Source organism: Cydia pomonella, chromosome 15 (genome assembly GCF_033807575.1).
Source record: "Cydia pomonella isolate Wapato2018A chromosome 15, ilCydPomo1, whole genome shotgun sequence".
NCBI classification, from domain to species: domain Eukaryota; kingdom Metazoa; phylum Arthropoda; class Insecta; order Lepidoptera; family Tortricidae; genus Cydia; species Cydia pomonella.
This window is the reverse complement of record NC_084717.1, coordinates 420,212-434,525: the sequence shown is the minus strand read 5'-3', so window position 1 is coordinate 434,525 and position 14,314 is coordinate 420,212. Positions and strand designations below refer to the sequence as shown.

At 52.1% G+C, this 14,314-nt stretch overlaps 2 protein-coding genes across 2 annotated transcripts in view; one reads left to right on the top strand and one right to left on the bottom strand.

Annotated features, from left to right (window-relative positions):
- Positions 1-14,314, bottom strand: part of LOC133525501 (uncharacterized) — a 173,550-nt gene that overhangs the window by 102,810 nt on the left and 56,426 nt on the right. The gene's annotated exons all lie outside the window — the stretch shown is intronic.
- Positions 748-13,310, top strand: LOC133525503 (mitochondrial import inner membrane translocase subunit TIM44). The gene is made up of 7 exons (XM_061861765.1): positions 748-907; positions 992-1,087; positions 1,336-1,645; positions 2,917-3,023; positions 4,634-4,723; positions 10,749-10,871; positions 12,182-13,310. Exons 1-7 carry the CDS (start codon positions 905-907, stop codon positions 12,767-12,769), a joined length of 1,317 nt encoding a protein of 438 aa, XP_061717749.1. The 5' UTR covers positions 748-904; the 3' UTR covers positions 12,770-13,310.

Below are 14,314 nucleotides of genomic sequence, written 5' to 3'. Positions count from 1 at the left end.
AAAGATAAATCCCTTTTTTTTTTACATGTTCATGCCAAAGCTGAAGTCCACGAAGGTTCATCATACATAGCCGTAAACCACTATACCAAAGAGCATAATTATAATCACTACGTTTTAATTGGAGCCAGCAAGTAGCTTTCCAGCCAAGTCATATAATATGCATATTGCTTTTCTCAAAAATGGTGCAAGAAAATGAAAATATTTTACAGAAGTAACATTATATTTTCACATAAAAAATAAAAACAATTGAAAAGATTGGCATTGGTGCCATTTCCGTGAGTAAAATAAAGCAACAAATTTTAAAAACGTCGGGGCGAACTGTTATCGTCCCATAGAAAATTTGAATTTCGCGTCTTTTTCTACTGACAAAGTACTACAGGCTAAAAAAGTGTATTTTTCTGCCGAAAATACGCCAACCTATATAAGTCAGTTAAATACAAATAGTCGCGGTACCAACCATAGGTACCAACATTATAATACGTCGAAATCGAGACTACAATTTTTTAATTTTTTACTGATTATAAACTATAACCTACTTCGCGACCTATTTTTTAACCAGCACGACGAGACGACGACTATCAAACGACTATGCTATCCATTACATATTTAGAAAAAATATTTGTCCGCTTTTTATAGTATGTTTTTGATTCAATGGATTCAATAAATAAGTTTTTTTAATCACTAACAAAATATTTTTTAATTTAACATAACATTAAATCTTTATTACCCGTCAATCAATATTGTCTGTGGTCTGGTCTTTTTGACAGAAGTTTGCACGGATTATGAATGAATCTTCTTCAATGTCGTCGTAAAAATAGTTTTTTTATAATACAACAGTATTAAAATAAATCAAACTAGTATAATATAATCCGTGTACAGTGATACTTAATCGTGCTGTGAGAAAATGGTAATGTTCAACGGTTTTAAGAGAATCTTTTTAGGTTATGCTGTAGTGTCCTTGTGAATTTACGGGTGTTATAATGTATTTCAGCATGCATACAGACAGTTGCTATACAGTCCGGCACGGTGGAAAACAGCGCTGCCGACTAACATCAAGACAACTGCATTTGCTATTAAAACCGATCAGGTATGATAATATACTATAGCAAAGTCCAAGTCCAATTCTAGCAATAAATACTATTATTGAGTAATATTCACGAAAATTAGGTCGCTGTGACATACCAAATATTCCTTTTAGACATGGTAGATTATAATTATAATAAAAATATTATTTTGTCTATTTTCTCATATAAAATCTGGTTGTTGAAGCAGAAACCTATGGGCAAAATTATATGTGAAAAGTGCTCGTATAATGAAAAGTTATACTAATTCTAGAGCCATAACAACTTCCAAGAATGCCGGCACTACTCAGCACGAAAAGGCTTCTTCTCCTCCATCATCGAAAACATCAAAGAGGATATTGCCAAGAACAAGGAAATGAAAGACAACATCAAGAAGTTCAGAGAAGAAGCACAGAAGCTGGAGAACTCAGAGGCGCTGCAGGCGGCGCGGAAAAAGTTCCACGCGGTGGAGTCAGAGGCTTCCAAGAGTTCAGATTTCTTGAAGGAATCTCTTGGAGGGATCAAGGATAAGATGGAGCATGTTTTGGAGGAAGCCAGCAAGACTGAGATTGCAAAAAAGGCTGGTAAGTTTAATATACTTATTGCCATGGTTGCCTCTGCCTCTGGGTCACTCTTAAAACCTGGGTTTTGAGGTATTTCAATTAACAAAACTATTTTATTTACATAGTTATATACTACCGTTCCCATCTAAAGTGGAGTTTAATAGAAAAGACAAACAATATAAACAAAACAATTTACTTTAATTTCTTCATAATCACATTTTGTGGACAGCCATGATTTTATCAACAGTTTATATACTTAAAACTATTATTTATATCAATTACTAGTTAAATTATATGTTAATAATTAATATTTCATGATTTTGATTGGTTGGTCTGGCCTAGTGGGTAGTGACCCTGCCTATGAAGCCGATAGCCCTGGGTTCGAATCCTGGGTAAGGGCATTTATTTGGAGCACAGATATTTATTCCTGAGTCATGGGTGTTTTCCGTGTATTAAGAATGACTGTGTATAATATTTATTTTATTTATTTGTCTTTTCTATTGAACTCTTATTAAGCATGTCAGTAGATTAGGTAAAACAACAAAACAGTATATCTAACGGCTAATATTGTCCCCTGGCTGATGGGACAGTATAAGAACAAGAAATTGTTCCATAAATGCAAGTTACATGTCTTCATGGTTTCTTTAAAGTGTTTGTGGCAGCCAATGACTGATGCTAACTAGTGCCAAATATTGGGTAGCTTACCCAATTATACTAGCTTTAGAGGACATAGGCTAATTTAAGTCCTATATAAGCGAAATAAGTAAGAGGACGAAAATTATAGATGCTTTAAAACAAGCCCTACAACTGAAGTGGAAATGGGCTGGCCATTTGTCCAGATATTTGGACGGAAGGTGGACCTTAAGGGTAACAAAATGGACAGGACCAAGAAAAAAAAGAGGATGAGGAAAACAATGGGCAGACGACATCATAAAACTAGCTGGAAAGGACTGTATGGGAACAGCAAAAAACAGAGAGAAATGGAAGGGTATTGAGGAGGCTTTCACCCAGTAGGGATCAGTGCATTGCACTGAGCATATAAAGCTATAATAAATAAATGAATAAGCCAAATATTTAAAATTCCAAAGTTACGGTACAATTTTTTTTTTTGCTTTGTTTGAGTTTTTCCTTGGCCTGACTTTCCTCCTAGTTATACCTCAAGTCAAAACTACTCACTCACTTATTCTTACTTACCTCATGATTGTATATTTTGAGAGATCCTTGTGGCTGAAGTATTACTCTAATTATAAAAACAAGGATCTATTACTTAAATGATTTATGATTGGTTTTAGGTAAATTCACGGAAGACATATCAAAAACAGCCAAAGATGCTGCAGAGAGCATAGCAGACAGGAGTTCGAAGCTTGGTCAGACGTCGGCATTCAGAACCATATCACAGGTGAATAATTTAATCTTTAGGTGATATAGTTTTTTTTTTTGTAAGTACAGTCGCCATCAGATATAACGGAGCGGCCAATGTGCTCACAAATATCTGAAAGGCGCTAGAGTGTGTGTTCAAATATTTTTGGCCAACTTGGCCGCTCCGATATATCTGATGGCGACTGTACCACAATGGCAATGAACCCTTTGATGCCTAGTGACATCATTTGATATGTATGAAAAGTAAGACCAAGTTTACGGTCCGTACAAGGATTAACATTTCGCTCATCAGCACTTTCCGTCAGTCAGCATTTATGGATGGAATTAACCAATGATTTGATAGCATATGCAGCGCAAGTGGTATCTAAACATCATAATTTCATAGAAGTTTACAGTTCACATTTAAAATAACACTTGCACTGCATGTACTATCAAAATCGTTGCAGATTTGTCTAGGTTTGACTCTAGTTGACATAACAGGAATGAGAATAGTTTTCTTTTGAGTTGTGAGTACAATCATTTGAGGTGTGATTGTAAATTGAAAGGACGTAAAATCTAAAAAAAAGAGTTCATTAATAGCCGGGTCCACACAAAGCGAGCATACGCGAGAGGCAATTTCCTCACGCACAAACCGGCCAGTGTAGACGTGCCTCGGCCGAGTAGCGCACTCGGGCGAGGAAATTGCATGCGCCGCCTCGAGGAAATATCCTCGCGCGGCAAACGACGGGCCTCGCGCGGCCGCGTGCTCGTGTAATTTTTTTCTCAGCCGAGCCAATTTGCTCGGCAAGATGGCGTTCCTCAGACAGCTGTTCAAAATGGTGCTGCACATATTTACTGCCGTGGCTCGTGTATTTTTTATTTTGCTTTTCAAAGCAATCCAAAATAAAAAACGAAAACGAACAAGCTGTCTCCTGCGATTTTGGGTGCAACAAATCTATAAATATCAATCACGATACGGAAATCGGCTCTTTTGAGGTTAGAAAATGCAGTCAAGATGCATTTTAAAAAGGAGCGATTCGACTTGCTATGTTCTCAATTACACGTAAAAATTAAATGGCAAGACAAAAATTGAAGAAAGGTATCACTTTCAGGGCGATGGTGCTTCCCACGCAGCGATATTTAGCCATGGAAGACTCGTACACCAATCTCCGTCTATTTATTAAATTTACAATCAAATTAAACATCAATTCTCTTTAATTCCCCTATTCGTATAGTTGGGATCTCAAGCGTCCCATATTATGTATTTGATACGTAAAAGGATATTCATTTGCAACATTGGTCTTTATTCAACTTTCCAATTTGATGTACGGAATACGAAACAAAATAACCACGCGCACCAAACAAACACGTCCCGACCGGCGCGCGGCAACCGACTGAGGCGCCTTCGAGCATGCCGCGCGGCTCGGCCAAGGTCGCGCTCGCCCGAGGAAAACGTGCGCTCTGCCTCGGCCGAGGCACGTCTACTTGGCCGTTTTGTGCGCGAGGAAATTGCCTCGCGCGTATGCTCGCTCTGTATGGACTCGCCTAATTTCATACTTTAGTTTTATTGTGATACTAAATTTAGACTGAGGTCGATTAGTGTAAGATTTTTGCATAATATGGACAGAAGATAATGACTGTGTGTGTCAGGCGACCGAGGCGGTGCGCAGCGAGATGGCGCCGCGCGGGCTGGAGGGCCGCGTGTACTGCGCGCCCCGGGCGCTGAGGAGGCGGCTCGAGGTAACAGGGACACACTCGCTAGCTAGTGTCCGGCGACCGAGGCGGTGCAGCGAGATGGCCCGCGCGGGCTGGAGGGCCGCGTGTACTGCGCGCCCCGGGCGCTGAGGAGGCGGCTCGAGGTAACAGGGACACACTCGCTAGCTAGTGTCCGGCGACCGAGGCGGTGCAGCGAGATGGCCCGCGCGGGCTGGAGGGCCGCGTGTACTGCGCGCCCCGGGCGCTGAGGAGGCGGCTCGAGGTAACAGGGACACACTCGCTAGCTAGTGTCCGGCGACCGAGGCGGTGCAGCGAGATGGCCCGCGCGGGCTGGAGGGCCGCGTGTACTGCGCGCCCCGGGCGCTGAGGAGGCGGCTCGAGGTAACAGGGACACACTCGCTAGCTAGTGTCCGGCGACCGAGGCGGTGCAGCGAGATGGCCCGCGCGGGCTGGAGGGCCGCGTGTACTGCGCGCCCCGGGCGCTGAGGAGGCGGCTCGAGGTAACAGGGACACACTCGCTAGCTAGTGTCCGGCGACCGAGGCGGTGCAGCGAGATGGCCCGCGCGGGCTGGAGGGCCGCGTGTACTGCGCGCCCCGGGCGCTGAGGAGGCGGCTCGAGGTAACAGGGACACACTCGCTAGCTAGTGTCCGGCGACCGAGGCGGTGCAGCGAGATGGCCCGCGCGGGCTGGAGGGCCGCGTGTACTGCGCGCCCCGGGCGCTGAGGAGGCGGCTCGAGGTAACAGGGACACACTCGCTAGCTAGTGTCCGGCGACCGAGGCGGTGCAGCGAGATGGCCCGCGCGGGCTGGAGGGCCGCGTGTACTGCGCGCCCCGGGCGCTGAGGAGGCGGCTCGAGGTAACAGGGACACACTCGCTAGCTAGTGTCCGGCGACCGAGGCGGTGCAGCGAGATGGCCCGCGCGGGCTGGAGGGCCGCGTGTACTGCGCGCCCCGGGCGCTGAGGAGGCGGCTCGAGGTAACAGGGACACACTCGCTAGCTAGTGTCCGGCGACCGAGGCGGTGCAGCGAGATGGCGCCGCGCGGGCTGGAGGGCCGCGTGTACTGCGCGCCCCGGGCGCTGAGGAGGCGGCTCGAGGTAACAGGGACACACTCGCTAGCTAGTGTCCGGCGACCGAGGCGGTGCAGCGAGATGGCCCGCGCGGGCTGGAGGGCCGCGTGTACTGCGCGCCCCGGGCGCTGAGGAGGCGGCTCGAGGTAACAGGGACACACTCGCTAGCTAGTGTCCGGCGACCGAGGCGGTGCAGCGAGATGGCCCGCGCGGGCTGGAGGGCCGCGTGTACTGCGCGCCCCGGGCGCTGAGGAGGCGGCTCGAGGTAACAGGGACACACTCGCTAGCTAGTGTCCGGCGACCGAGGCGGTGCAGCGAGATGGCCCGCGCGGGCTGGAGGGCCGCGTGTACTGCGCGCCCCGGGCGCTGAGGAGGCGGCTCGAGGTAACAGGGACACACTCGCTAGCTAGTGTCCGGCGACCGAGGCGGTGCAGCGAGATGGCCCGCGCGGGCTGGAGGGCCGCGTGTACTGCGCGCCCCGGGCGCTGAGGAGGCGGCTCGAGGTAACAGGGACACACTCGCTAGCTAGTGTCCGGCGACCGAGGCGGTGCAGCGAGATGGCCCGCGCGGGCTGGAGGGCCGCGTGTACTGCGCGCCCCGGGCGCTGAGGAGGCGGCTCGAGGTAACAGGGACACACTCGCTAGCTAGTGTCCGGCGACCGAGGCGGTGCAGCGAGATGGCCCGCGCGGGCGGGAGGGCCGCGTGTACTGCGCGCCCCGGGCGCTGAGGAGGCGGCTCGAGGTAACAGGGACACACTCGCTAGCTAGTGTCCGGCGACCGAGGCGGTGCAGCGAGATGGCCCGCGCGGGCTGGAGGGCCGCGTGTACTGCGCGCCCCGGGCGCTGAGGAGGCGGCTCGAGGTAACAGGGACACACTCGCTAGCTAGTGTCCGGCGACCGAGGCGGTGCAGCGAGCTGGCCCGCGCGGGCTGGAGGGCCGCGTGTACTGCGCGCCCCGGGCGCTGAGGAGGCGGCTCGAGGTAACAGGGACACACTCGCTAGCTAGTGTCCGGCGACCGAGGCGGTGCAGCGAGATGGCCCGCGCGGGCTGGAGGGCCGCGTGTACTGCGCGCCCCGGGCGCTGAGGAGGCGGCTCGAGGTAACAGGGACACACTCGCTAGCTAGTGTCCGGCGACCGAGGCGGTGCAGCGAGATGGCGCCGCGCGGGCTGGAGGGCCGCGTGTACTGCGCGCCCCGGGCGCTGAGGAGGCGGCTCGAGGTAACAGGGACACACTCGCTAGCTAGTGTCCGGCGACCGAGGCGGTGCAGCGAGATGGCCCGCGCGGGCTGGAGGGCCGCGTGTACTGCGCGCCCCGGGCGCTGAGGAGGCGGCTCGAGGTAACAGGGACACACTCGCTAGCTAGTGTCCGGCGACCGAGGCGGTGCAGCGAGATGGCCCGCGCGGGCTGGAGGGCCGCGTGTACTGCGCGCCCCGGGCGCTGAGGAGGCGGCTCGAGGTAACAGGGACACACTCGCTAGCTAGTGTCCGGCGACCGAGGCGGTGCAGCGAGATGGCGCCGCGCGGGCTGGAGGGCCGCGTGTACTGCGCGCCCCGGGCGCTGAGGAGGCGGCTCGAGGTAACAGGGACACACTCGCTAGCTAGTGTCCGGCGACCGAGGCGGTGCAGCGAGATGGCCCGCGCGGGCTGGAGGGCCGCGTGTACTGCGCGCCCCGGGCGCTGAGGAGGCGGCTCGAGGTAACAGGGACACACTCGCTAGCTAGTGTCCGGCGACCGAGGCGGTGCAGCGAGATGGCCCGCGCGGGCTGGAGGGCCGCGTGTACTGCGCGCCCCGGGCGCTGAGGAGGCGGCTCGAGGTAACAGGGACACACTCGCTAGCTAGTGTCCGGCGACCGAGGCGGTGCAGCGAGATGGCCCGCGCGGGCTGGAGGGCCGCGTGTACTGCGCGCCCCGGGCGCTGAGGAGGCGGCTCGAGGTAACAGGGACACACTCGCTAGCTAGTGTCCGGCGACCGAGGCGGTGCAGCGAGATGGCCCGCGCGGGCTGGAGGGCCGCGTGTACTGCGCGCCCCGGGCGCTGAGGAGGCGGCTCGAGGTAACAGGGACACACTCGCTAGCTAGTGTCCGGCGACCGAGGCGGTGCAGCGAGATGGCCCGCGCGGGCTGGAGGGCCGCGTGTACTGCGCGCCCCGGGCGCTGAGGAGGCGGCTCGAGGTAACAGGGACACACTCGCTAGCTAGTGTCCGGCGACCGAGGCGGTGCAGCGAGATGGCCCGCGCGGGCTGGAGGGCCGCGTGTACTGCGCGCCCCGGGCGCTGAGGAGGCGGCTCGAGGTAACAGGGACACACTCGCTAGCTAGTGTCCGGCGACCGAGGCGGTGCAGCGAGATGGCCCGCGCGGGCTGGAGGGCCGCGTGTACTGCGCGCCCCGGGCGCTGAGGAGGCGGCTCGAGGTAACAGGGACACACTCGCTAGCTAGTGTCCGGCGACCGAGGCGGTGCAGCGAGATGGCGCCGCGCGGGCTGGAGGGCCGCGTGTACTGCGCGCCCCGGGCGCTGAGGAGGCGGCTCGAGGTAACAGGGACACACTCGCTAGCTAGTGTCCGGCGACCGAGGCGGTGCAGCGAGATGGCCCGCGCGGGCTGGAGGGCCGCGTGTACTGCGCGCCCCGGGCGCTGAGGAGGCGGCTCGAGGTAACAGGGACACACTCGCTAGCTAGTGTCCGGCGACCGAGGCGGTGCAGCGAGATGGCCCGCGCGGGCTGGAGGGCCGCGTGTACTGCGCGCCCCGGGCGCTGAGGAGGCGGCTCGAGGTAACAGGGACACACTCGCTAGCTAGTGTCCGGCGACCGAGGCGGTGCAGCGAGATGGCCCGCGCGGGCTGGAGGGCCGCGTGTACTGCGCGCCCCGGGCGCTGAGGAGGCGGCTCGAGGTAACAGGGACACACTCGCTAGCTAGTGTCCGGCGACCGAGGCGGTGCAGCGAGATGGCCCGCGCGGGCTGGAGGGCCGCGTGTACTGCGCGCCCCGGGCGCTGAGGAGGCGGCTCGAGGTAACAGGGACACACTCGCTAGCTAGTGTCCGGCGACCGAGGCGGTGCAGCGAGATGGCCCGCGCGGGCTGGAGGGCCGCGTGTACTGCGCGCCCCGGGCGCTGAGGAGGCGGCTCGAGGTAACAGGGACACACTCGCTAGCTAGTGTCCGGCGACCGAGGCGGTGCAGCGAGATGGCCCGCGCGGGCTGGAGGGCCGCGTGTACTGCGCGCCCCGGGCGCTGAGGAGGCGGCTCGAGGTAACAGGGACACACTCGCTAGCTAGTGTCCGGCGACCGAGGCGGTGCAGCGAGATGGCCCGCGCGGGCTGGAGGGCCGCGTGTACTGCGCGCCCCGGGCGCTGAGGAGGCGGCTCGAGGTAACAGGGACACACTCGCTAGCTAGTGTCCGGCGACCGAGGCGGTGCAGCGAGATGGCCCGCGCGGGCTGGAGGGCCGCGTGTACTGCGCGCCCCGGGCGCTGAGGAGGGCGGCTCGAGGTAACAGGGACACACTCGCTAGCTAGTGTCCGGCGACCGAGGCGGTGCAGCGAGATGGCCCGCGCGGGCTGGAGGGCCGCGTGTACTGCGCGCCCCGGGCGCTGAGGAGGCGGCTCGAGGTAACAGGGACACACTCGCTAGCTAGTGTCCGGCGACCGAGGCGGTGCAGCGAGATGGCCCGCGCGGGCTGGAGGGCCGCGTGTACTGCGCGCCCCGGGCGCTGAGGAGGCGGCTCGAGGTAACAGGGACACACTCGCTAGCTAGTGTCCGGCGACCGAGGCGGTGCAGCGAGATGGCCCGCGCGGGCTGGAGGGCCGCGTGTACTGCGCGCCCCGGGCGCTGAGGAGGCGGCTCGAGGTAACAGGGACACACTCGCTAGCTAGTGTCCGGCGACCGAGGCGGTGCAGCGAGATGGCCCGCGCGGGCTGGAGGGCCGCGTGTACTGCGCGCCCCGGGCGCTGAGGAGGCGGCTCGAGGTAACAGGGACACACTCGCTAGCTAGTGTCCGGCGACCGAGGCGGTGCAGCGAGATGGCCCGCGCGGGCTGGAGGGCCGCGTGTACTGCGCGCCCCGGGCGCTGAGGAGGCGGCTCGAGGTAACAGGGACACACTCGCTAGCTAGTGTCCGGCGACCGAGGCGGTGCAGCGAGATGGCCCGCGCGGGCTGGAGGGCCGCGTGTACTGCGCGCCCCGGGCGCTGAGGAGGCGGCTCGAGGTAACAGGGACACACTCGCTAGCTAGTGTCCGGCGACCGAGGCGGTGCAGCGAGATGGCCCGCGCGGGCTGGAGGGCCGCGTGTACTGCGCGCCCCGGGCGCTGAGGAGGCGGCTCGAGGTAACAGGGACACACTCGCTAGCTAGTGTCCGGCGACCGAGGCGGTGCAGCGAGATGGCCCGCGCGGGCTGGAGGGCCGCGTGTACTGCGCGCCCCGGGCGCTGAGGAGGCGGCTCGAGGTAACAGGGACACACTCGCTAGCTAGTGTCCGGCGACCGAGGCGGTGCAGCGAGATGGCCCGCGCGGGCTGGAGGGCCGCGACACACTACTTGCTTGTACTACATGTACAAGCTTGTGTTGCTCACTAGTGCACATGTAGGATTCGCCCTGTCTCATACTGTCGCGGCGCTCCTGAGTCGAGCATAGTTGCAAAATTCATTTAATGGGAGCAAATTAACGCCTTCCCGCCGAGGCATTATGCCCGCTCAACCGATCCACTTTTTCTTTTCTGTTGTTATTCTGTCCCGAAAGCCAGGAGACAATAGTAACCTGTTAGAAAGAATCTTATACTATGCTCCACTAATTTTCTAAGTAGATGACCCATTCTGGGACGAGATGTGTTTGGTTATTTTAAATACCAGAAAACAAGAATTTTAAAAGTGACCCAAGAGAACGTAACCATGGCAATGAATAACTAGAAAAAGTTGAATCATCCTTATCTCAAGTAGGTTTCTCTTTTAATTATTATTTATATGTAATTAAAAGTAGTTTTTATAAATATTCAGATCGCCGAGGACTTCCGCACGTTCGCACCCGACACAGAGACCGTAGGAGTGGAGCTCCACAAAGATTCCAAATTCTACCAGCAGTGGGAAGAATTCAAGAACAACAACCAGTACGTTAACAAGGTACGTCAATTCATCACCCATACGTTAGCAAGGTACGTCAGCACGTCACCCATACGTTAGCAAGGTAAATCAGTACGTCGCCCATATGTTAGCAAGGTACGTCAGCACGTCACCCATACGTTAGCAAGGAACGTCAGCACGTCACCCATACGTTAGCAAGGTACGTCAGCACGTCACCTATACGTTAGCAAGGTACGTCAGCACGTCACCCATACGTTAGCAAGGTACGTCAGTACGTCACCCACATGTTAACAAGGTACGTGAGTACGTCACCCATACATTAACAAGGTACGTCAGTACGTCACCCATACGTTAACGTCGTTAATAAAGTACGTCAGTTGTAGTAATCTGTAACCATGGTGTTTATGTTGCCAGCTTGCCCCCGTGCCCCACAAGCTCGCGAAATCCAAACGGTCAGTCTACGTCCTCGGCCCTCTAATATACAGTAAGCTACCGGATAGTATCAGGGATGCACCTTCCTCACATGAATTTAAAAGCAAACTTAAACAATGACTCCTACAGGCGCAATTTTATGATATAAACGATCTCGTAAAAAATTAATAAATGTATGAAAAATTTAATATCTCCATTAATGTTGTAATGATGCTTTAATTTTATAAGTATATACTTTAAATGTCAATTTACAAACCGACTTGTAACGAATGTTACTAATAAATATTTTCTTTTCTTACACTCGGTGACAAAGACTGTGCCTTGAAATTAAACCCTCGCAACACTTAAGAAGCCACTCGCTACGCTCGTGGTTTAATTTTCGAATCTCTCACTAGCTCGGGTATCAATATTAGCACGAGAGGTTAAACGACAACTTTGTAAACAAACAAATAACTATTGTATTACCAGCGGTTAAACACCATCTTTCGCGTAAGAATGAAGGGTGCCATTTTTAACTTTTTACACGTGACACGTCACTATTACACCATATGTGGACAATACTTAGCACTATTCTTATTATATGACGGTCACGGATTGACGAACATCTTATTTGCGGGCGAGACACAATTTAAACAAAGATATGAAAATTATTTTTAATCAACAAATAATTAGCTAAGGTCAATGGTGAAGTGCGCCTATCATATAAGAACTTTTACAAGCTCTTTTTTCGCTTCTAACACTTGCGTTTGTACACATACTCCACTTCAAGATTGGTGGAGCAGCAGTGACATTCTTCCTTTCTGACTGTCTGATTAAAGTACATATACAAATATATATAGTTCTTGCCATGTGGTCTTCCCAAATAAAATTTTTATATGCCGGTCTTCTCCACATTGACCTTAGTTTGGTATTTACAGGTCTTAGATTGGAAAATAAAATACGAAGAATCCGACAACCCAGTGGTCCGTGGAGCGCGCTTCGTCACCGAGAAGATGGGCAGCCTGTTCGGGAACATGTTCGAGAAGACGGAGCTCTCCAAGACCCTCACGGAGATCTGCAAGGTGGACCCCAGCTTCACCGCGCAGAAGTTCATCGATGACTGCGCCAATGACATCATCCCGAACATACTCGAAGCCATGGTCAGAGGTGATCTAGATATACTCAAGGATTGGTGCTACGAAGGAGTTTTTAATATTTTAGCGACACCCATCAAACAGTGCAAGCAGCTCGGATACAGACTCGACTCCAAAATACTCGATATAGAGCAAATTGAGCTTGTCATGGGCAAAATGATGGACCAGGGGCCCGTTCTAGTCATCACCTTCCAGTCCCAGCAGATCATGTGTGTCCGGGATGGCAAAAACAATGTTATCGAAGGCGACCCCGATAAGGTCATGCGAGTCAACTATGTCTGGGTCCTGTGTCGGGACCCTCAGGAGTTGAACCCGAAGGCCGCTTGGAGGCTCTTAGAGCTCTCCGCTAATAGCGTAGAACAGTTGATATAGAATAAGATATAGCTGCATTAAATCGTTGAACGATCGACATCTTTCAGTGCCCGTCCTATCCTGAATCCATTGGAACTAATGAAATATAACGCTATTTATTTTGATAAATATAAGCATAAAGATTAGGATCCAAGACTTGTGATATTTTATATACAATGAAGTGACGTCTCTATCGAAGTGATAGACCAGTTTTTATGAAATTCGAATGACTAGTTAGAGTTTTTTACACGGAAGTAAAATAGTTTTTTGTTCGACCGCACCCCCTGTTACTTAGTTGTCAATTTGTTAATTATTTTTACCCCGGCCTAAGCTATCAAAGTATTAATTCGGCTACAAAGGTAAAAATAACATGAAAATCAGTCATAAATAAACATTACGATTTTCAAGAAATAAAATCCTTGAATACGGTTAATTTTGCGTTTTAAAGCGAGGTACTAGGTCCGGCGAGTTTTGTTTAATAATTTATGTTTATTTTGTAATTACCTTTAGTTTATTTTTTATGTTTATTGTTAATTTAATAAATTGTTTTATTTTCAATTGATTAATTGTTGCTCATTGTTTTGTACTTTTATCAATATCTCATAATCAGACTTGGGGTTAATGCTAACACGATTTTAACGCTAACGATTTTAATTTTTTGATAAGTGAGGCAGACTCGTGAGAGCGCCACCAATAGATCGCGAGCCAGGAACAGATTTCCATGACTAATCGCCTCCGGGCGAAAACTCGTATCTCGGGACGTCAGCTACCGCTCCGTTGGTGGGTTAAGGAATGGCAGCCACCAGCCACACGTAAAAAAAAAAAATTGTCATCGCCTCCCGTTTGATACTTTGGCAGATGATAGTTCAGATCAGATGCTATTGTTACTTTAAAAAATCGTCAGCCGGTTATATCGCGGGGATAAGAATGAGAATGAGAAAATATTTATTGCCACAAAAAGAACGTCAGTTGGTCGCATAATAGTATTTTATGCAACCGTTGTTTAAGAGAGGTCAAAAAAGGCGAGTGGCGTGAGTAGGTAACAATTTGAGGCGAAGCCGAAAATTATTAATAAAGACGCCACGATTATTTTTTGAATCAGTTAAACGACGTTGCATACAATACTTTTTCTATGATCAAGCACTTACTTTGAAATAATACAGTAAATTTAACATATATTTTTCATGTTATCTATCGCGATTTTGAAGGCAGCAAATTTTTAGTAACTTCTTGGGCCATCACTGATATTTCTTCAGGCGTAGACACTAAGTTTTCTTCACTTCATCCATTTTAACTTGAAAGACACGGTGTCTTTAACTCAAAAGTTAAGTTTTTATTCGACAACCACAATAACCACATTCAAGGAGCAAAGAATGGAGGGTACGGGCGGGAAAATGAACAATGAAATTAAAAAAATCTTGTCTTTGGTTCACTTATTTGTCAGAGATGACATTTAAAATAAGGTTGGCAACAATATATTTCATACAATATTTTTTAAGTGGTCATTACACGAAGTATCGAAAAGTGTCAAAAAGATACTGCGTGTATGCACAAATGCGTTTTTGG

Excerpts from the sequence above, each read along its gene's own strand:
- LOC133525503 (XM_061861765.1), top strand. Across the intron at positions 4,724-10,748 it reads CGCTGAGGAGGCGGCTCGAG|ATCGCCGAGGACTTCCGCAC; the intron begins GTAACAGGGACA and ends ATAAATATTCAG. Across the intron at positions 10,872-12,181 it reads ACAACCAGTACGTTAACAAG|GTCTTAGATTGGAAAATAAA; the intron begins GTACGTCAATTC and ends TGGTATTTACAG.